Here is a 23,915-nt window from a genome sequence, read left to right on the forward strand (position 1 = left end):
CTAGGTTGGTAGAAGCTGGAGCTAACAGTGGGAGCTCATTCCACTCCCCGGATTCGAACCGCTGATCTTTCGGTCAGCAAGTTCAGCAGCTCAGTGGTTTAACCTGCTGTGCCATTGGGGGCTCCAAAATGATATACTGATATATAACTTCAATAAAGCAATGTAGAACTGGCACAGGCAAACTTCAGCCCTCCAGGTGTTTTGGAATTCAACTCCCACAATTCCTAACAGCCTAGTGGGGGTTGAAGTCAAAAATACTTGAAGGACCGAAGTTTGCCCGTGCCTGGTGTAGACCCTTTGGCCAATCCAAATGTTTCCCTTCTTAGTGGCCCAGGCTTGCAGAAGCCATAGCCCAAAATATCCCAGGAGCCAAAGACTCCACAGTCTTACTAAACATAATGGACCTTTTCTTACAACTCAGAGCAGGTTCATGCAAGAGATTTCACTGGTCTTGGGTGCAGTGGTTCCCAACCTTTAGGCCTCCAGGTGTTTTGGACTTCAGCTCCCACAGTTCCTAATAGCTGGTAAGCTGACTGGCATTTCTGGGAGTTGAAATCCAAAAACACCAGGGGCCTCATCACACTAGAGCTTGGATCCACTTTCAATCCACTTTAGGGAGAGGGCTTTAAACAGCTGAGCCAGACAAGCAGGTCCTGGCCCTCACCAAACTACAAACCCCAGAATTCTGCAGGAGGCAGAAACCGGATTTAAAGTGGATTAATTCTCTAGTGTGATTAGGCAGCAGGAGGCCCAAAGGTTGGGAACCACTGGTTGGGGGGATGGTTTCTGTCTCTAGGCAGCATTTCTCGCCCTGTGCTCGTCTCTTCCCTCTTTTAAGCCTTGAGGCGGATTCATGAACCCCTTGCCCGAGAAAGGTACCGCTGGACTGAGGCCAAGGAGCGAACTCAGCTCCGTTCCGGATCAAAGCCGCCCTGAATGAGACAAAAAAAAAAAAGAAAAAAAAAAGACGCGTTGCAATGATAGGCATGCTTTTAATGCATGTATTTCGGGGGGGGGGGGTGCGTGGAGGTGGCCTCCCCCTCGTCCTGTGGTCCTCCGTCTCCCTGAAACTTAAAGCCGGTCACGCAGTCGTTGCAGCATTATTTGCATGACTTCACGGGGATCCGGGGGAGGAGGTTTTTGTCCCGCGCAGAAACGGAACGGGTCACAAAAGGATCGCCGCCGTCCCGGGACGTGATGAGCAACTTCGGGGGTGCCTGAAACACATTTGGAAAAGAAAAAAAGGGGAACCGAGCGCTGGGAGAGCAAGTGCCCAACGTCCCAGCCGCCGCCGGCTGGCCTTTGCGATTCGCCTGCAGTTGGAGAAAGCCTGCCAAGGCGCCCAGAGGAGCCGGGGCTGCAAGTGTTCGCCATGGGTGGCCTCCCCGCCCCCTGCGGCCCCGCGCTCTCCCTCCCCCCCCTCCCCCCCGCGCCTGATGGCCCGTCCTTGGTGCCATCCTGCCCGTCCTGGGTCTGGTCGCTTCCCTCCGCCTTGAGACTGACTGACTGACTGCCTACCGCAGGCTCCTCCTGCAATCTGCCAAAGGCGAGCTTCCCCGCAATAGGGAGGCGAGCGGGGGAGGCTCAGGGCTCTGCCTCCTGCGCCCCGCGTGCCCTTGCCTCGCCTTGCCTTGCCTCCAGGAGGGACCCTGGCTCGCGAGGGCGGCACGCGCAAGGCTCCCGCCTCCTCCTGCCCGGCGCGCGCCTCGCCTCGCCTCCTGCCCGGCGCCGCAGCTGCAGGTTGTTGGTCCAGCTGCCTTGCCTCCCACCCTCGCAGGTCTCTCTTCTCTTCTCTGCTCTTCCCTAAACAAGGTAAGAAGAACCAGGTCGTTTCTTTTGCTACTTGCTTTTGCCCTCCGAGGTTTCCAACCAGCCAAGTCTTTCACCGATATGCTGGTGGTTTGGGAGTGTAGCTTGTGGAGAAGTTAACTTTTCCACCTTGGATCTTACACAGGTATTTAAACCTCCCTTGCCTAGTTTCCAACATGCCTCCCAACCTCCCAGAATGCCTGCCACAGATGTGGGCGAAACGTTAGGAGAGAAAGCTTCTGGAACATGGCCATACAGCCCGGAAAACTCACAGCAACCCCGTGATTCCGGCCATGAAAGCCTTCGACAATACTTTTAACTTTTCCATCGCGCTCTCTCTCTCTCCTTCCCTCTCCCCCTCTCTCTCCTTAAAGATCCTGTTTAGTAATAAATCGCTATGTGTACGCATCTCAAGCCATAACTGTCATAGAATTGGAACAAGCTGTAGTTACTGGGTTGCTGTGAGTTTTCCGGGCCATGCTCCGGAAGCATTCTCTCCTGACATTTCGCCCATATCTATGGCAAGCATCCTCAGAGATGGTGAGGTTCCTTGGAAATTAGGCAAGTGGAGTTTGCATATCTGTGGAAGGTCCAGGGTGGAAGAAAGCACTCCCAAGAACTCTGGAGCAAGGCTTTTCAATGCTAATCAAGGAGATTAACTGTAACATTCACACTTGCCTCCAACAGACCAGAGTTCTTTGTCCCTCCCTGGACCTTCCACAAATATATAAACCTCCCTTGTTTCGTTTCCAACAAACCTCACGACCTCTGAGGATGCCTGTCATCGATGTGGGCAAAACATCAGGAGATAATACTTTTGGAACATAGCCATACATCCCGGAAAAATCACAGCAACCCGAGAGAGAGAATATATGTATTCTAAATTATGGACACTACTCAAAATTCAGAACGGAATGAGCCTCTCTTTAAACTGTTCTGATCCCTCTCTAAATATATAGAAATTAAGAACAAAATTGGATAGTCAAACTTTGGTTAACTTGATCTATCAGTAATGCTTCTTTCAAAGGGCCCCTCAGAACTTTCCATGCCTTCCCAAAGGTGTGTTCTAGTAAACACAGAACCTCTGGGATAATAGAATTGCAGTCCCTTTTCTAAATTCCCCCAAAGTAACTAGAGCTTGTATTGTTGAAGCTTTCATGGCCGGAATCACTGGGTTACTGTGAGTTTTCCAGGCTGTACAGCCATGTTCCAGAAGCATTCTCTCCTGATGTTTCACCTGTATCTATAGCAGATATCTTTGGCAGAGGTTGTGAGGTATACTGGAAATTAAGCAAGGCAGGTTTATATATCTGTGGAAGGTCCAGGGTGGGAGAAAGAACTCTTGTTTGTTGGAAGTAGGTGTGATGTTGCAATTATTCACTTTGATTAGCATCCTCAGAGGTTGTGAGGTCTATTGGAAACTAGGCAAGTGGGGTTTATATATCTGTGGATATATATATATATCTATATATATATATATATATGGCTATATAAACCCCACTTGCCTAGTTTCCAACAGACCTCACAACCTGTGAGGTTACCTGCCATAGATGCGGGCAAAACACCAGGAGATCATGCTTCTGGAATGTGACTATACAGCACGGAAAACTCACAGCAACCCAGTGATTCCAGCCATGAAAGCCTTCCACAACACATTATCTTTCTCCCTCTTTTTCTCTCCATCAGTGGCCACTTTCTTGCTTACCTGCAGCATCCTCACAAACTTTTAAAATAAAATAAATCTTCCTCCAAATTTGGGATACTATCATTGCAATTCCCTTTTTATCAAATAGATTGCACTTATTCAGAATAATGTTTTAGTTCCTGTAGTCTCGTCCGAGATAACGTAATCTGCAAATGTTGCTTTTGTAATCCCTTTTTTTGCCTTGTTTTGTTTGCTTTCAGCTTGTGTGTGTGTGCACTCCCTTTAAGTATGTTTCTCATTTGGATAACTTGGCATGCATGCAACTTCAGTGAGGGCATAGTCTCTAAAATGCATGCCGTTTGAATCAATAGTTTTGATTTACCCCCATGCTATGCAACCTCCTGCCCTTTTTTTCCTCCTCCAGTTATTAGTCTACTGTTCCATTAATGGAGCCATGAATATTGTGATCAATAAGGAGATAACATCTGAGCATTACAGAGCTGGAATTCTGTGGAGAGATGCAGTAACCAATTAATAAAGTTCACCAGTGTTTTGAAATATAGGAGCCATATGAAGAAGACAAGGACTGACAGATTTCTTGTCTTTCAGTCATCTAACTAATTAACATATATATTTATGTGGAATTAAAAATCAGCATAATGTTTTCAAACTGCAAATCTTTACCCATTGGCTTATAGTATTTTTTATTAATCCATAAAAATTGGCCAGACCAATACGTGAAAAAAATACGTTGTTCAACACATTTGTCCTTTTCAAACTCCTTGGGATTTGAGGCCTCTCCGTTATTTTTTGCTGGGATCTGCTGCATGCACAACCCACACACTTTTATCTCCAAAGTCCTTAGATTCAGCATTCCCCTCTGATCTCCCTTAAAATTTCGCCAAGAATGTTTTACCCCAAACTGAGTTTTGCACCTTTCAGGGTGATGTGATTATGGCAGTTGTTGTGTGCCTTCAAGTCTTTTCTTACTTTGGCGATCCTACATCAAAACTATCACAGGGTTTTCTTTTGCAGATTTGTTCAGAGGAAGTTTGCCCTTGCTTTTTGACTGACAGTGTGTAACTTGTACAAGACCGCCCAGTAGATTTCCAAGGCCTCCAGAATCATAGCCCAGCACTCAGAACATTACACTCTACTTACTCTCAACTACTTTGTTTTATTACCAGATCGGCAGTGAATGCATAGTTTATGCTGCAATAATCTTAATTCATCTAAAATGTTGCTTTCAAAAGTTTTAGTGAATTCTTTTTGCAATCTCTGACCCATTCCTAGTTGACCCAATATGGTCTGAAGGCTATTGGTAATTCCTACTAGAGCAGATCCATTGAATCAACATACATGTCTAAACATCATTTATCATTTAGACTATCTGGAGAATTTAACCCTATGTTTTTTCTACATGTGAACAAGCCTGGTTACAAGTGGGTACACATTTGTACAGTGTATGGCTGAAGTGTCAAGAGAATGGACACAGCTAGCAAGTAAAAAAGATGGGGGGGGACATGCTGTTATTGATTAGCTATCTAAATATCTCTGTATCTATAATGTTTCAGGTCATATAGGTAAAGATAAACATGATGCTGGTTGTACTGATCCATTTAGTTTTCATGGCAAGAATACTGGGATATTTATCAATACATGGAGCGAGAGTTGACAGATGTACAAGCTGGATTTAGAAAAGTCAGAGGAACGAGAGACCAAATTGCCAATATCCGCTGGATAATGGAAGAAGGCAGGGAGTTTCAGAAAAACATCTATTTCTGTTTTATTGACTATTCAAAAGCCTTTGACTGTGTGGATCATAATAAAATTGTGGAACGTTCTTGGTGGTATGGGGATACCAAGTCACCTTATCTGTCTCCTGAGAAATCTGTATAAAGACCAAGTAACCACAGTAAGAACAGACCACGGAACAACAGACTAGTTCAAGATTGGGTGTATACACTCACCCTACCTACAGAATACATAATGCGATATGCAGGGTTTGATGAATCCAAGGCTGGAGTTAAAATTGCTGGATATGCAGATGACCACTTTGATGGCTGAAAGCGAGGAGGAGCTAAGGAGCCTTATCACCAAGGTGAAAGAAGGAAGTGCAAAAACTGGGTTGCAGTTAAACATCAAGAAAACAAAGATTATGGGAACCAGACTGATTGATAACTGGCAAATAGAGGCAGAAAACGTGGAGGCAGTGATAGACTTTGCATTTCTAGGTAAAAAGATGACTGTAGACGCAGACTGCAGCCAGGAAATCAGAAGACATTTACTTCTTGGGAGGAGAGCAATGACCAACTTTGATAAAATTGTGAGAGCTGGACCATAAAGAAGGCTGAGCTAAGGAAGCTAGACGCTTTTGAACTGTGGTGTTGGAGGAAAATTCTGAGAGTGCCTTGGACCAGAAGATCCAACCAGTCCATACTCCAGGAAATAATGCCCGGCTGCTCACTGGAGAGAAGGATATTAGAAGCAAAGATGAAGTACTTTGGCCACATAATGAGAAGACAGGAAAGCTTGGAGAAGGGAATATTGCTGGGGAAAAAGGAAGGGGGAGGACCAAGGGCAAGATGGATAGATGGTATCCTTGAAGTGACTGGTTTGACCTTGAAGGAGCTGGGGGTGGCGACAGCTGACAGGGAGCTTTGGCGTGGGCTGTCCATGAGGTCATGAAGAGTCAGAAGCGACTGAACAAGTAAACAACAACAAACAACAAACATTATGCTCATGACCATTCTGGGAACGTTTGGTGCTGCTTCGCTGTTGAAACTTCAGTTTGTGTGAATTTGAATTGTCCACGACTTAATAGTTCCCAGAGGTGTTCTGAGCATAAAGGATCTGCAGGCTAAATGCAATAAATAATACTTTGTTGGAAAAAGCGATCTAGGTAATGGAGATCCAGATAGCACTATTGGTCCTTGATAAAGGTAAAGATAAAGGTTTTCCCCTGACATTGAGTCTAGTCGTGTCTGACTCTGAAGGTTTGTGCTCATCTCCATTTCCAAGCCAAAGAGCTGGCATTGTCCGTAGATGCCTTCAAAGTTATGTGGCCGGCATGACTGCATGGAGCGCCTTTGATACATAAGGAGGATACAGATTATTGATTGATTTGAAAATTAGTTATGGGTGTGTTTGAAAAGTATGTATGGGCCTGGCAGTTCCTTCTGTAGGTTCTGAAATGTTAATCACTCAAAAAATCCCAAAATATTTTCAAACCCTCTTTCATAACACCTGAATGCTCCCATCATCTGCCCTGTTCCTCGCTCCTTTCTTAAGCCTCTCCTGGGAAAAGCCACAGGAGTAAGCTGAAGATTACCCTTTCATAACTTTCATTCTCGAATATGCTAAGCAGGTAGGACAAAAGTTGTAGCTTCTTCTTAAATGAAACTTCATGAAGTTGCACTTGACTGGTCTGTATTACTTTCAGTATTTTAGTCCAGTGAGGACCTTTGTGCATTTAAATCCTACTGCTGCTTAGATGTAATTTTATATTGTTGTGTTATAAATAATATGAATTGGTATATATTATTTTAAGGTCTTGTCCAGTGTTCTTGAATGAGAACATATAGCTTTTCTTTGTAGATGATAACTACAACTTAGTTGGACTACAGCTGGGACATTTAGGTGGCTGCAAATAACAGAAGTTTGCAAGAGTGAAGTGTTTGTAATAAAAAGATAAAATTTGATGAAATGAATGGGAAAAGCTGGGATAAGAAGTGGAATTTGTTCTTTATTTGGAAATGTATAATTGTATGCTTGGATTAATGACATTTGAGCTGATGTACAAAGTGAATAGATAATTAAAATCACAGAATAAAAATGTGTAAGATAAAATCTAAAGCCAAAACATAATCATAAATAGAAAATGCAAGTGATCTATGGACCAGAATCCATAAAATGGTGCAACCATCAGCAGTAAAATAAGGTCTGTCTGCCTTTATTAAATGAATAAATAACATTTTGAAGTTAAGAGATTCAAAGCGATGAAGAGTCATGTCCTCTTTTTATGAACCAGCTTCTTCTTGTGAAAGCATATGTAATCATATGAAAGTGTTTGGGTTAGAAAGAGCTCTTCAACAGAAAGATACCTATTAGTCTGCTATGTAAGGCTAACAAAGTTGCAAGGCTGTCACTTCTCTAGCAGATCCTAACATTTAGGAAAAAGTATGCAGCACTTTAAAACACATAAAACCCAGGCTTAATGTCCAGACAGAGCAAGCTAAGCTAAAGCCATTGCCAAGCCAATAGAAGCAGAATTGAAATAGAGCTTTGATCTTGTATATGAACAATTTGTGTTGATTCCTAAACCATAATCCTTCCTGAGCCAGGGAAAAAAGACTGCTCAGGCAATAGTCTCTGAATAGGATTCTTATTACCTTTGGTTTCATATGCTTTTGTAACAGGTAAATAAATCTCCCTTATCTTTAGTAGCATTTCCAGCCAATTTCCCCAACTACCCTCTTTCTTTCCTTCCCATTTTCTTTGGACAGACTTAGAACTCTTTTCATTGCCCCCACTCCGACTTTGAAATGATTTTCAGCCAACCAAAGGAGATCATGGTCTGCAAAGTCTTAACTGCTTATGGAAGTGACTTGGCAATTTCCACCCCAGCCGGAGTCCTATAAGAATTTTAAGTGGGCTTCCTAACCATAAATACAATCCTGTTTGCGATTCTTTCTGAATAGTTGATGGCCCTTCTGATTTGTTTTGATTTGATGAAAGGTGTAGATATACTGCAGAATTATAGCAGTTTTGATACCACTTTTACTGTCCACAGCTGGGGTGTTATGTGCAATTTGCTCTGGCAAATTCCAGAATTCTATAACATTAAGCCATGGTGATTAAAGTGTTGTCAAGCTGCTATAAATTGGCAGTGTAGATATACCCGAAGATATTGCATCTCGTTTATAGCCATAGAGACCAAATTGAAAGCATGCAAAACAGTTTTCTGAATGATTTCCAAAGTTTGAAAGTTGTTGTATGAGAATCTGGAGCCTCCATCACTCCAAAACATGTCTTGCATATAATGAAGGTAAGGAATGAACTGTGCTTCTTATCACAGTGTTTTCCAACTTTCCTTGCCATCTACTCTATCAGAGCCAACCTGACCACTGGTAACCGCTGAAAACAAAAGAGAGAGAGAGAAAGATAGAGAGAGAGAGAAAGAGAGAGAAGGAGTTGTTGTTGTTGTTGTTGTTTTCAGGAAGCAGGAAGATATTTTTTAAATTATTGGTCCTACTGGATAGTGTTTCAGCACCACTCTCAAATCATGCTCCCCATAACCAACCCCTTTTATTTTTGTTGCATCTTCCCCCCTTTTAAAAAAACTTTTGAGTCAGAATATTTTAATTTTAATAAAAGCATTTTAGAATTACATCTCAAATTCATAAAAAAACGAGCATGCAGATCTTCTTCTCTTCATTTATTGGTCCTATCATGCCTTGCTTGTAAAGAAGGAATGCCATATTTGTGTGGGTTAACGATTATCAAATACAGGAAGCCTCTCACTTTGGCAAGGTTCAATGCCCTTCTAATTTATTAGATGAAAGATGCAATAAGATCCCACCGAACAATCGGTGGTGGCCCTTAAAAATATTGAAGTTGAATGTACTTTATTTTCTTTGATTGTGAGTACTATCGAGACACCAAAAAAGACCTAATGTTTCCAGTTGTTCAGACTTTCTCAGGCCATTCTCCAGAGTCATCTTTAAAGGTCAAGCAAGTTGTTTACAGAGCAGCTAGTTAAGCTTTTAAATTTGGCAGTTTTACTAGAATACTTATAATAGTGTAGCTGTACTGTTTACTTTCAATATTTAGACATTTTACTGTGTATTGTATGCTTTCCTTAAAATCAAATGTGTATTTTAATCTGAGGATTTTACACTTTATTGACTGCAAATGAAGATGACTGGTACATGATAAAGAGTCTTGTGTCTTTTCAAAGACTAACAAGTTTTACCGAATGCCATATTTTTACTGGTGATAAAGTGAGCCACAAGACCACAAAACCTGGCACTGGTAAAATTTGCAGGCCGCAGTCCTCAAAATCATATGCCAAATTACCTTGGTTATGGTTAATCTTAAAAGTGCCACAAGACCTTCTGGTTTTTCCTGGGACCGAGTCAGACAGCCAGACAGCTAACCTTCTACAAATTGAATTTCAATTCATGAGGGTAGAAATATTGTTTTAAAGACAGGGACAAAATGCTATATTAGCATTTTGTTGCACCCACTGTTTCTCTTATTAACAGTTTTCCCCTAGTATTGAACCAGGCAGTAAGTAATGTGTTATTTTATACAAGGATATATCTGATAATATTTAACACAGCTGCAAATCTCTAAATCATATTACAGAAACTGCTGTAATAGATCTTATCTGTGCTATGACAAGCTACCATGTTAACTAGGTTTACCTTTAAATGATGTACAATATTATAAATCTATTTCAAACCTTGGGTTTCAAATCAAAGTTGCAATGGGAACTCTCAGTGCTGTTAACTACTGTTAGCATTAAATGTCTAAAGCCAATAAATAAAGTGGTAAATGTGGGCCAGAGAAAAAAAGAGTACCCTAGATACTTTAAGCATGTGGAGAGAGTTTTGAAATGTTTTGTCTACATCTAGTCTGAATTAGGGGCCTTTAAAGTTTACATGTGAAATTGAAATGTATTTGTGTTTACTATGGAACCATACTTCAGTGCTAAACTGGGATTCTTGAAACACCATGGAGACCCACTGGGTGACAGCCTAAAAGGAAGTCAATGGCAAACCTCTTCTGAATCTTGCTAAGAATATCCTATGACAAAGTCATCATATGTTTGAGTTTACTTGAAGACACATAGGTAACACAGTGTTACCTTTTTCTTTGAATCTTATTGTTGTCCATCACTGCTTCAATCTGATGGAGAAAACCACTGGCTATGAAAGAATTTGTTGTAGTCTGGCAAGCATCAGACAATTTTTCTGAATGTTCAGAGGATGAGGGGGATGATGGGTTCTAAAATGAGGCATCTGTGAGTGTTCAGGGGGAATTGCAGACAGGGGAAGCTGATGCTTGGAATTCTTCAGATAGTTCTAGGTAACCGAGGAAACTGAAAGTACCAGCTCCCTTGAGAAAAGGCCTTGGAAAGACGAGGAGGTTTCAAGAGAGTGTAGATTAGATTTGAGAACTCAGGGCATGAAAAGGCAAACTAGATATTCCCAGTGGATTCAAGATAAGACCTTCAGGTGTGTTAGATATGATGTCATGGATGCCTGGATGGGCTTAAATTAAGTCGTTTGGCTTCAAGCCTCTCAGAAGAGACAACATTGCTAATGTGGATCAGTCTCCTGTTCATGTTTCCAAGTGCCTGGTTTCTGTATTATCAAGATTCCTGTTTCATGTCTGTGCTTATTTACCTTGGAGAGCTGTGTTCATGTTCATGGAAATATCTTGGATTAATTTTGTGTTTTTGAATTCCCTGGTTTTGGGATTTACCCTGTTATTTTTGGATTACTGCTACTGAACTCTGGCTTATTTTGTATATTACATTTTATATACTGACTGTCTCTTTTGGATTTGCCCCTTTTCCCCTTTTATATACTTTCTTCAATAAACATTTTATTACTTGATCACTGGGCTCTGGTGTGGTGCTCGGTGAAAGGTTGTCTCAGTGCTAGGGTGCAACAGAATTACTTCAAGAACTTTTAGATATGGTTGGCTCCAACATGGATGTCACCAGTATTGGTGGTGTTTACAGTTAAGTATCAATTTTTATTATACCTTGCAGGACAGTTATTCACATTTTTGCTCTATAAAAGTCTCTTGTCTTCACAGTTTAATTGAATGCTGCATCTGGGGGTTACTAATAGGAAATCATTGTTGCTTGCCACCACATTGCATCCCATGCATGTTTCCTTTCTATCTTTCCTTAATAGACCAATTTATGGCTGCCAGAAAAACAGCATGATCAACCTTTCAAGTGGAAGTGTGATCTAGAGGAGACCAATGATTGTGTGGCCTAGAGCTTGGAAATAACTAGTTGCATATTATACTGCTTTCAGATTTATACTGGTCACTTCCAATTGTTTTCTTTTTCTCTTCAGTCGGAAACATCACATTATAGCTGTAATGTGGGATCATGTCATTCCATTTTTCCTTGTTCCTAAATAGCAGTGGCAGTAGGAGAGGTCAAATTCCAAGATAGGCTTGGAAATTTCTTTTACACAACTGAAATATATGGGCATAAAAAAGTTTTTAAAGCAAGCATTTCATTTGCATCCAATCTATGCAAGGTTGAGACCATATTAATTATGTTTACACATAGGTGCTTGAAGTTGTTATTGCTTCCAAAGGCCGTAACAGACAAATCTACGCAGCAGACTGCAGAAGATCTAGTGAATCAAGCTGTTACAGGGGAATATCTATCTTAATTATGCATTGCTTGTGCATAAGTATCTCATAAAATAGTGGTTGTTTAGATGACTGTTTAGACGGGGAGATACCTTTGTGTATAAATTCCATGTTTTTGCATGCTATTACTACAAAGAAGTCTTATATTTATTTAATTTCCTACTGGATCACCCCTAGCTGAAAGCAGCAAAGAGTAGATTAAACAGTTCTGTTGATAGTGATGGTATTGGTAGTAACAGTAATATGGGACATTCTCTCTTCTTTATGTTTGGTACCAAACAGAGGGATGTTTTCATAAACAGCTGCAAGTTAAGCCAAAGAGTAAAATTCACTACTGAAATAAAAAAGACAGTCATCTTGATAGAAATGTGTGTCAGCAATACTTCTATGTATCTTCAAGTGGCTCTTTTCTTCCTCCTGTATCATATGAACAATGGTCAAGATGTGATATATTTGTGAGCTTCCCATATCTGTTGGCTGTCACTGAACTGTACAATGTTTCTTTTATTCTCCAGGGTCCACGGGCAGGAGTGTTCACAGATCTTAAGTCTGAGTGAGTTAATAACTCAGACCATAACTGGCTACACTAAAGAATGATGTAAGTGCAGATCTTCCAGTCAAATCCAACATGGGTGCAAACACCTCGAGCAAGACACCAGTGTTTAATGAGAATGGTGATGGTAAGGACGCAATTGTGTTTCAAGTCCCTTTTCCTAGTTGTGCTAAGGGAGGATATAGCGTAGCCCTCCAGATATTACTGGATTTCAGGTCCTTGCAGCCCTATCTAACCACTCAAATGGAGAGCAATAATAGAATTCATACAGTATCATCTGGACAGTGGCATGATTTACATCTCTCAGCTAGTCACAGGAAAGGAATTACATTTCTGAAATTCTGTGATTCAGGTCTCATTGCAGAACTGATACCCAGTCAATAGTCAAATATTGGTCTTGATTTCATCTTATTTATTTGAGATGTCTCTTTGTTGTGGTTAATCCTTCATTTGGGAAATATCTGGACTGATTTTGTGGGTAATAATTTCATTTGCAATCTGATGCTTTTGGGTTATCTATCTTTGAAGCTTTGGACTGTGGCTGAGATGCAGGGTCACAAGCAGGCAACACTGCTAATCACAGAAAATTCTGTTTTCCTTGAAGAATACTGTTGTCGACTTGATGCATGCAACCAGTTAATGGGGAGAGAATTCAATTAATCAATTAACTAAGACCCTGCTTTTGGAGTCATGTAGAGTCCCCTCTTTTCTTTTCTTTTTAAAAGAAACCCAGCTTTTCGCTCAATCAGAACAAATTCACAGCTGGAGATGTGTAAAACATAACATTCTGTGATAAAAAAGGCTTATTGGGTAAGATGATGGGAACACCTTTGTATATGGCTGTTTCTGTCCTGTCCATAAAGTCCTTCTGGCATTATCTCGAGTAGTGTGGCTTCTTTTAAAGTGTTTGGTGGTGCTAGATGTCTGCGTTCGCAACAATAGAGTTCATGGTGTACACCCATTTTCCTAGTTTCGTTCCCTGGTGTTTCCAAAGGGATGGATCTACATTTAGTCAGAGTACTCAAATTAGATGTGTCATAGTTTAAGTGGGTCCATTCTAAGCATGATTCAGACTAATATTTTGTATTTGTGCTTGTGCTTGTGTGTGTGAGAGAGATGACAACAATGGTAAAAAGAATGTTATAGTAAAAGAAGGATTTTCTCATGAATCTTGTGCAAGTTAAAGACAGTGGTTCCTGTGCTGATGGTAGAGAACCTATAGATAGAACTTATAGAAAGCAAAGACGACTTGAAAAGATAAGATGATATCTATAAATCAATTTATTTTTAGCTACAAATGTGCATACACAAAGAGTTATGTAGAACTCTTCAATAGTACCATTATACCACTTTGACTATACCCTATTTCATTTTTGTTTGATGGGCTTGTGATTCATTTCTGTCTATTGTTTGAGTTCATTGCAACATATATCATTGTACTTTTTACATTATTGTGGGTTGCCTAAATTTGAAAGAAAGATGGTATAGAAATTATTCAGATAAATAAATAGCTGTTGGCAAACTCACAGCCATGTAGAGCATGGGTCATGCCCACCTAGTAGAGGTGTGTAAATCTATATATATAAAAGGATAAAGTTGTGGGCGCAGTGACTATAACAACAAAACTAAACATCCCAGAAATACGAAACTTGGCAACACAATGCAAAAGGCTTGCCTCCAGGTTACAACAACACAACCACACCACAAAACCACAATCCAGACCCACAAAACTCACAACAACGCATCATGCGATAACAACACAACTAAACGCCCCAGAAATACAAAATTTGGCAACACAATGCAAAAGCCTTGCTTCCCAGTTGTAACAACACAACCACACCACAAAACCACACAGGACCCACAAAACTCACAACAACGCATCGTGACTATAACAACACAACTAAACGCCCCAGAAATACAAAACTTCGCAACACAATGCAAAAGCCTTCCCTCCAGGTTGTAACAACACAACCACACCACAAAACCACAATCCAGACCCATAAAACTCACAACAATGCATCGTGACTATAACAACACAACTAAACGCCCCAGAAATACGAAACTTGGCACACAACTAAACGCCCCAGAAATATAAAACTTGACAACACAACGCAAAAGCCTTGCCTCCCGGTTGTAACAACACAACCACACCACAAAACCACAATCCAGACCCACAAAACTCACAACAATGCATCGTGACTATAACAACACAACTAAACGCCCCAGAAATACGAAACTTGGCACACAACTAAATGCCCCAGAAATACAAAACTTGACTGCACAACACTAAAGCCTTTTCTCCTGGTTGTAACAACACAACTACACCACAAAACCACAATCCGGACCCACAAAACTCACAACAGTGCATCGTGACTATAACAACACAACTAAACGCCCCAGAAATACAAAACTTGGCACACAACTAAACGCCCCAGAAATACAAAACTTGGCAACACAACACAAAAGCCTTGCCTCTCAGTTGTAACAACACAACCACACCACAAAACCACAATCCAGACCCACAAAACTCACAACAACGCATTGTGACTATAAGAAATACAAAATTTGACAACACAACTCATCCACCTCCCCAATCCCTACATTCACACTTGGCTTCCAAAAAAACAATTACAATAATAACAATGACAACAACAACAACAATAAGAATCAACACCATCACAGGCAAGAAACAGCCAGGCACTGAGGCTGAGAGGCCAGTCAGTGCTACACTGGGCCTCCAAAAAACAATACAGTAGCATCTAACTTATCCAACCTTCATGACCACAACAACAACAACAATAATAAACACCTACACAGGCAAAACAAAAAAAAGACTATTGTACCACAATAAAAATATAAACCGCACTCAGCAGAATCAGACATTACAACTAAGAACAAACGAAAGACAACAGGGATCTCAAGCAATTATCAATCAACACAAAAATTGAAGAAGGTAACAGACTTCAAATACTACTACTAATGTGAGTATAAAGAAGGGTGGAGGTCACAGCATAAATACAACCTAATGTAGACTGACCAACACCACCAGACTAAGCCACAGCAACGCATGGCCGGGCACAGCTAGTAACTTATAAAAATCGGAAATCTGAAGAAATCAGATGTTTTGTAAGTCGAAATTCTTTCTGAAGCATTAGCATGGCCTACTCCAAAAAACCCCAGTCAGTTTCATTCAGTGCAAGGCAAGAAAGCAAGCTGCTACTAGTGAAAGGAAGCATAAGAAAAGCTAAAGCTACCATACCTGGCTGCCTTCTTTGCCATTCCTCTCCCTATTTAATGGCTTTTCCGTTTGAAGACTTTATGATGGCTTGCTTCTCTCATGAAGACAGGGAGAATTGCATTTTGGGAGCACACAGAACTTGGGAAATGAAGTTTAGGAAGGGGAGCAGCCCTAGGCCAAAGAATTCAAAAGGCTATGCTTTAAACTACATTTCTCAGTATGCATCAGAATGAGAATGTCCCAATCAGGAGTGGAGATAAGTTGTCCTTACTCCTAAACAGTTCGTTTTTCTCAAAACATTTTTAAAATCCCTAAAATCAGTAGATGTATTAGTATTTCTGAACATTGGGGGAATTCTCCACTGTAATCTTGTGTCTTTGAATAGATAGCTGTTGTAGTTTTTTAAAATGTTGATTTTTTTTTTTAAATCCCAAAATTCCATGGATAAGTGAAACGTTATGAAACTTGAGGGGTAAAGAGGGGTAAATGTGTTCTACCACTGTAGCAATTTTCACCCCAATAGCTTTAAAAATGAGAGAGATAGGAACCCCTGAATTTTCCCCCAAAGTAGTAATTATTGCATTAATGTGCATGCGCAAATTTGGGAAGCAAGGAGCCAAATACCTGCCCTAAACTACATTTTCCAGACTGCATAATCACCAATCAGGATAGAGGAGAGAGAGGTTTCTCCCTCCCTAACACCAGCTACGAAATCTGCAAAGAGGAGGACTGTGACTAATCTCCTTCAAATAAGTCAGCCAATCTCTGTGCTGGGCTGAAAAAAAAATGACCTAAATTATTGAGTTGGGGGTCCCCTCCAGCTCATTAGGGGAAGCATAATAATTGAATGTCAGGAGAGTTTGGATAGTGCCTTTCTTCCCGGAAGAAGGGGGTCAGCCTAGATTTCCATTGATGGTGCCTGTACTATGATTTTTGTTCCTGGATTATAAATGGCAGTTCCTAATTGGTTCTGTCATAAAAACATGGATAAAGTTTATTACATTGCAAAAACTTTGTATTTGCGCAAGGGACATTGCCCTATAGCTCATTTTGCTTTGTTGAGTCTCCACCAATTTAACACAGTTTCTGCCACAAAAAACAAAGTTTCTGTAGTAGAACAACTACTTTCAAATTAAAGACCACACAATGAAACAGGAAATAATACTTTCAAACCAGGAACAGATTTTCTTTATTTAAAATGTTTTTTTATAAAAACTTTGAAAATTCACCAAAAATCTGTGGATAAGTCAAACGTTCTGAAGTTCTTCCTAATGTTCAGGTGGAATCTCATTTCCTGTAATTTGCATCCATTCCTCCAAGTTCTAGTTTCCAGGGCAGCAGAAAACAAGCTTGCTCTCTCCTCTTTATGACATCCTTTCACATATCATGTCTCCTCTCAACCTTCCCTTCTGCAGGCTAAACATATCCAGTTCTTTAAGACGTTTCTCATAGGGCATGGTCTCCAGACCTTTGACCATTTTAGTTGCCCTCCTCTTCCAGCTTGTCAATATTTCTTTTGAACTGTGGTGCCCAGAATTGGACACAGTATTCCAGGTGAGGTCTGACCAAAGCAGAACAGAGAGGCACCATGACTTCCCTCGATCTAGACACTAGACTCCCTTTGATGCAGCCCATATTCCCATTGGCATTTTTTGTTGCTGTATCATGTTCAACTTGTTGTCCTCGAAGACTCCAAGATCTTTTTCACATGGACTGTTGTCAAGCTAGGCACCACCCATTATAGATCTTTGCATTTCATTTTTTTCTGCCTAACTGTAGTATCTTACATGTGTCCTTGTTGAAATTCATTTTGTTAGTTTTGGTCCAACTCTTTAATCTGTTAAGGTCATTTTGAAATCTGATCCTGTCCTCTGGAGTATTAGCTATCCCTACTAATTTGGTGTCATCTGCAAATGTGATAAGCATGGCCTCTAAACCTTTATCCAAGTCATTAATAAAGAAGTACTGGGCCCAGGACCAAACCCTGCAGCACTCCAGAAGCTTCTCCACATAGTGTTAATTTTTCTGGCATTTCCTTTCCCTATGATTTCCTAATTTTGCATGTTTTCTCTACTGCCTCCAATTCTATGCAGTACAACTGGGAGTGTGGGAATCATCTAAAAATGATAGATTTGCAGAACTTCAATGATGAGTTATGCATTGAATTTGCAGGTCATGCACTGTTTGGGGAAGTTTTTCTTTCTTGCTCCCCCCGCTTTGTGCCGAGCAGCAGTTCCAATATCTTTGAAAAGAGGCTTTTTAAGTGTCTCTATTGAGTGATACTTTTTTTTGGTACAAGGTCTGGCTCTGCTGGACCCCTCTTTGTGCCAACAGTGAAGAGCGAGTCACTGTGTACAACAAAGGCACAGCTGACGCTGCAGTTTTTGTCTCAGTCTAATTGAAAAGGAGCAACGCTTCAGGGGGAGCTCACATGGGGCTCACTTGGAGTCTTGAGCATGGCTTTCATCGCTGGTCTCAAAGTGTGCTGTGACTGAAAGGTCATAGCAATGATCTGTATCCAATTTGGCTCAGAATCCTGTGAAGCAGCACCAAACACCCTTCCATGTGCTCTACTCTAGAGGTTTGGAAGAACTTCATTACTGTCAATGTTGTTCAGGAGTTGAATACACTTTCTCAGAGCATGGTGCACTCTCATTTTGTTTGTGATGGGGAGATCTAGTTAAATATTCATATACAGACTAGATTAGGGGTAGGGAATTATGGAAAGCAAAGGGGCCAGATTAACTCTTGTCCTCAAAACATTGCTGCTAAACATCCACAATGTTTTGGGTTGCAAATAAGGCTTCCCTAGGTTTAAATTGGCCTGAGTGGGGGAGCAAAATATGGTAGAGAAAGCACCCCATGTCGTCCTAATAGTCATTTCAGGGCAAAAAAACCCCAAAAAACAAATGACTTGGGCTCGCCAAACATGGTGAAAGAGTCCTACACAAATCCCTGGAGTACATTTGAGAAAATCCCAGAGCTAAACATTTCCCCCCCCCCTCCCCCATATCCAATATGTATATTGTTGACTCCTGGGGTCACTGCAGGCCAAAAAATAGTTCCAGTGAATGCATGTAGCCTACATGTTACACTTTGTCTACTCCTGGATTAAATGTCCTTTGTGGTTTCTTCTAAACATATGATTTTATGATTTCTTTGTTTCTTCGTTGGATTGGATAATTGGGCCAAAAAAGGTAGTGGTTTGAGTTTTGGATTAGGACTCTGTAAAACCAGATTTCAAATCCCTGGAAAGCCAATGAGTGGCCTTGGACAAGGCTCCCTCTCAGTTCCAAAGAAAGGCACAAGCAAACCCCATCACAGAAGCAATCTTGTCAAGAAAACCTTGGGATAGGTTAGTCTTAGGGAACACATTAGTTAGAAAAAACTTGAAGACATACGACAACAATCTATGTGAGAGTATCTAGAATAATGGGAAAATTAAGTTCTGTTTAAAGAAAAGACATCCAACTTTATCCTCAGCAGGGATCAGCTCCCACGGTATTATTCATGAAGCACAATGTACTTGTGTATATGTGAAAGGGTATTTTACTGACTATAATCCTGTTAATGAGCCCCAGTTAGAGTAGATTCATTGAATCAGTTGTGGAAAGTTGAGTCAGTTCATGTTTGGGCCCAGTACTCACTAGTAGAGTTCAGAAAGGGAGGGAGAGCTAGAACTGCTGTGCTGTCTCAGGGCTAAGAAGCAGGGCTTTCCACACTGAATAAGGTAATGTGATTTTCAATCATGTATTTAAAAGGGAACAAAGGGCTAGTTTTTATAGTGGAATTTCTATATTGCATTTGCATCTTTTTTTAATGGGAATGTAAGGTTGTAAACAAATGTTTCAATACTAAGTTCTAGTACAGACTCGTACTGCCAGACTCGTGCCTATGCTACTCATTTCTGCAAAAGTACAGTAAAGTAACCTGAGATATTAATTTAGTAGTGCTTTGCTTAGAGTTATATACAGTATGATCCCTATATCTGGGGGAATATGTTCCCAAACTCTCATGGATACCTAAAACTGTGGATATAATAGCAAACCATGTATTTTGACTATATTAGAGTAGAGCATGCCACAGAGTTGCATGCCATAGAGAGGCCACAAATATTTCCAAAAGAAACATTTTTCGGTAACTGAAACTGTGGATATTCAGACAATGGATATTGTCACACACCAGGGCAGCGGAGCACCAAGAACCAAACACGGAGGCCAATAAAACTATCTAATATCTTTATTAAGGAAATATATAAGAAGGATAAAAGCAAGTAGAGAATAGAGTCCAGAAACAGACCTTTCAAATGAGGCCTAAAATAGTCCAGGAATAGTTTGTCCAATAAATGATATTAGAGTTCAAAGGTAAAATCCAATAACCGAAACACACACTATTGTCAGGCAATAGTGTGGGGAATTGTCCAAAGTCTTTCAAGGCACAAGGTAAATCCACAAGAAGGCTGGGAATAAGGCTTGGATCTAGGAAACAAGGTCCGTGGTTCAAAACAAGGCAAGGTAGTCCAAAAACTTGATTCTAAGAACAAAATCCGTTGCTGAGAACAAAGCAAGGCAATTCTTGGATACTTGAACAGGCGAGGCAAGGAAACTGGATTGCGGACTTAGCGAAGTCCACACTAGGCTGGAAACATGGAATTCACTCCCGAAGCTGAGCTGTTGTCTCCGCAAAGAATCAACAGAGCCCGATACTTTTATCTGGGTCTCGTTTCCCGCCAAACGGGCGTCCAGCATTCTCTTTCCCTAGAGAACAGGGAACGGAACCGAACTTGCAGGTGTGAGACTCTCTGGATTTTCCCAGGGGAAACATGGCTAATCAGTGTCTTGCTTGGCAGCAATTCGGGCACTCCTGCGAATTCTCTCTTTCACTCCCCTATCTGCCGAGAAGGATTGCTTTCTAGCGAAGGGAGGTGAGCGTTGGTCAAGGTCAGTATTAATTGGTTCTTGGACAAGAACATCAGGCATCTGGAAAGACTCTGGCTGTTGATCCGGAGAAAACCCCATGTTTTCATCCTCATCTACCACAGTGACACTAGGCGCAGGACTACAAGGCCCATGAGGCATCACAGATATATGTATGAGTTGAATCGGGGCAGACAATGCTGGTAAAATGAAGAACGCCTCATCATCTAGCCATTAAATACAAAGAGAACCAGTACAGCTGCATATGGGTCCTGAAGTGCATTTAATAGTGTTTCTTCCAAAAGTACAGCAATTTATTCTAGGAGTGTATTTCCCTGCCCACCTTTAACCCCACCTCTAAATCATCCTATTTCTATTCTGTTGCAACCATTGCTGCCAATTGCAACGTAATGTACCTAGCACCAAATTTCACTCATTAGGGAATAAATCTTCAGTGGCCTCTTCAAGCTGCTTTCCTCCAGAATGCAGCTGCTGGCTCAAATTCTTTGATGATTAGGTTGATTGTGTACTTAGAAGATTTGTAGTGATGCCCTCTGAAAGTCATAATTTCCATTACTGCATGCCATGGTGGTGGACCCTCTGATAAATGCTGAGTTAAGTGCATGGACAATGGTTACCTCTATACTTGGCATGAATGGCTATTGGCCTTATTTCAAAATTAATAATGCTTTTGTTGGGGCGATTTTTTGTGTTTGTGTATGCATTAAAGTAATTGAAAAGCATGATGGTACAATGCCACCCTGAAATTTTCCTGGAGACTACAAATTATGTTCCTGTGCACGCAAGCATTTTGTGTTGGCATTAGTCATAAAGACTTGCTGAGGCTGTCTCAGCAGGATTGCTAGCTAGCTGTACTTACTACCCTCCCCCCCTCTGTTTTTCTAGATTGAGGGACACAGGGAAGAAATTAGTAGGAGTCTGGTGTCCTCTGTGTGCCCCACATATATGTTACTGTACATTTAAAAGGCTTTATCTATGTAAACACTGGAGACCAAAAAGTGAGGAACTCTCCATTGCTGAAATCAATACTGGATAGGGACTTCAATATTTTAAAAAAATATTCATTGTGGTTTGGGAGATACCTCATGGTATATAAACATATTTGTTTTCTCTCACTGGTCATATAATTGTAGAAGGTTTTTTTAAACAATATGATCTCCATGGCCTCTGTAAAACCTGTGTGACAGAGTTAAATATGGGATTGGTATAATCACAGTGAGCATCTCCCAGTTTCTCAAGTCACCCCTGACATAAGAAAAAATATCCCATCTTTGAGAACACCTTTGGTACCAGGGAGCAAAGCTCTTTATAAAGTATCACAAAATCATAGAATTGGAAGAGACCACAGGGCCGTCCGGTCCAATCCCCTCCCATATAGGAACACACAATCAAAGCACTTCTGACAAATGACCATCCAGCCTCTGCTTAAAAACCTCCAGAGAAGGAGACTCCGCTATCCTGCAAGGCAGCATAGTTCACTGCCGAGCAATCACAATGTTCCTCCTAATGTTCTTGAAATCACAACGTTCCTCCTAATGTTCAGGTGAAATCTTTTTTCCTGCAGTTTGAGTCCTAATCTCTAGATCATCAGAAAACATTATTTCACATATTTGAACATGGCTATCTTACCCCCTTTCAGCTATCCTTTCTCCGGGCTGCACATACCCAACTTCCTCAGGTGGCTTGGTTTCCAAATCTCTGATCATTTTGGTTGTCCTTCTCTGGACATGTTCCAGCTTGCCAACATCCCTCTCGAGGGAAGACAAGCCCATCTGCCATTGTCTGTCCCCCCAAACTACAGAGTTTTAGGAATGGTGGCCTGGAAGCAAATGGGTTCTTTTTTAGCAAGCAGTCTAGGGGAGACTGGCAGGTGTACATATATGGTTTGCTCTCCATTTCTATGGGTTCTGCGTCCACTAATTCAACCAATTGTGGCTCAAAAATATTTGGGGAAATTCCAAAGGCAAACCTTGATTTTACTGTGCACCAAACACTACGCGTAGGCATAACCTGTTCTGTCTTCATGCCATTTCACAGATCTCAGCTGAAGGCTTTTCAAGATTTTAAGATTTCTTCTTTGGGTACATGGGTCTTCTTGCTGAAATCAAGGTTTTCAATAAGATAAGAAAATGTTCACCTCAGCAATAGGGACTAGTAGTCCCAAGATGAATATGTTCAAAATCAGGACACTGGCATTTTAAAAAGGAATCTATTATATGGTAGGGGTGAATGAGGAGAATCCATAATGTGAGATCAAGCAGCCATCATGTGGAAAAAAGACTGATAGTCTTTCAAAAACATTTCATATATAAGTAACTACTTTATACCTTACGTGGGTTGTGACCTAAACAGCATCCATATCCAAGATTAATCTCTTATCTAGATGCCATTAATCTTACAGGACAGGTCCTTTTCCTCATGAAAAGAGCTAGCTTTTTATGCTACGTGACTGGCTTTAGTGTTCTTCAAGGAGTCATAAAACAGACCCAGGTTAGCAGCTCTTCTGATAAACAGTGCTTTTATGCTTCCTGTAAACACATTTTTCTTGATCATATCCAAGGGTAGCTGCATTGGCAATATAGCAAAATACAACAGCATCCAAAATCTGCATAACAGTGATACCTTTATTGGCCTAACCAAAATGCACAAAATAAAGCATACAAGCTTTTGAACCCCACTGGTTTCTTCATCAGCAAGGTGTCTTTGTGCTGCAGGACACCTGTCTGGGCTTGACTGCTCACCTGCATATGTAAATACAATTTTCTCTTTTATCCTTGCTCTTGTTTTATCCTGAGGTTTGCAAATTTAAAAGGGAGCCCTCTAGCTTTGATTTGTGGAAGAGGTCTTATTTACAACCAATGTGAATGTCAAGGAATATGACATTGGGTCAGAGTTCCTCTGGACAGGTAACTAAGCCAGGCTTTAACATCTGAAGATATCCTCTAATGAATGAGATTTCATTGTGCTTTGTTTCTTTGTCCCATTCTGTGTGACCCATCCATCCCCAGGATGATGATGATGATGATGATGATGATGATGATGATGATAAACTTTATTTATATCCCGCTCCATCTCCCGAAGGACTCGGGAAGGCTTACACTGGGACAAGCCCAAAACATTATTACATCAATAAAAACACAATAAAATCACAATATAATAACACTTCTCACAAAAATTAAAATAACTTAAAACATAGACAGTAATCCCAATCCGTAGTCAAACACCATAGACCATGGGCCATTTTAAGGGGAATGGAAATCTGAAAATGCATATTCTTCAGTGACTAGGGATGGGAACGACTAAAGGTAATAAAGGCATGGAATGGCT

The 23,915-nt window shown here is 40.8% G+C and overlaps 1 protein-coding gene across 2 annotated transcripts in view; it reads left to right on the forward strand.

Moving 5' to 3' along the window:
* The first annotated feature begins 1,036 nt into the window (after positions 1-1,036).
* Positions 1,037-23,915, forward strand: part of stk32a (serine/threonine kinase 32A) — a 98,632-nt gene continuing 75,753 nt past the window's right edge. Inside the window, exons 1-2 of one of the 2 annotated variants that reach the window (XM_003217439.4) lie at positions 1,037-1,812; positions 12,376-12,540. In XM_003217439.4, coding sequence (XP_003217487.1) covers positions 12,489-12,540 — 52 coding nt within the window. In that variant the 5' untranslated portion in view covers positions 1,037-1,812; positions 12,376-12,488. Of the gene's footprint in view, positions 1,813-9,730; positions 10,696-12,375; positions 12,541-23,915 lie in introns of those variants that run through there. The other variant, XM_062970421.1, reaches the window with a different exon arrangement.

The sequence above is a fragment of the Anolis carolinensis genome, chromosome 2 (genome assembly GCF_035594765.1).
Source record: "Anolis carolinensis isolate JA03-04 chromosome 2, rAnoCar3.1.pri, whole genome shotgun sequence".
NCBI classification, from domain to species: Eukaryota; Metazoa; Chordata; class Lepidosauria; order Squamata; family Dactyloidae; genus Anolis; species Anolis carolinensis.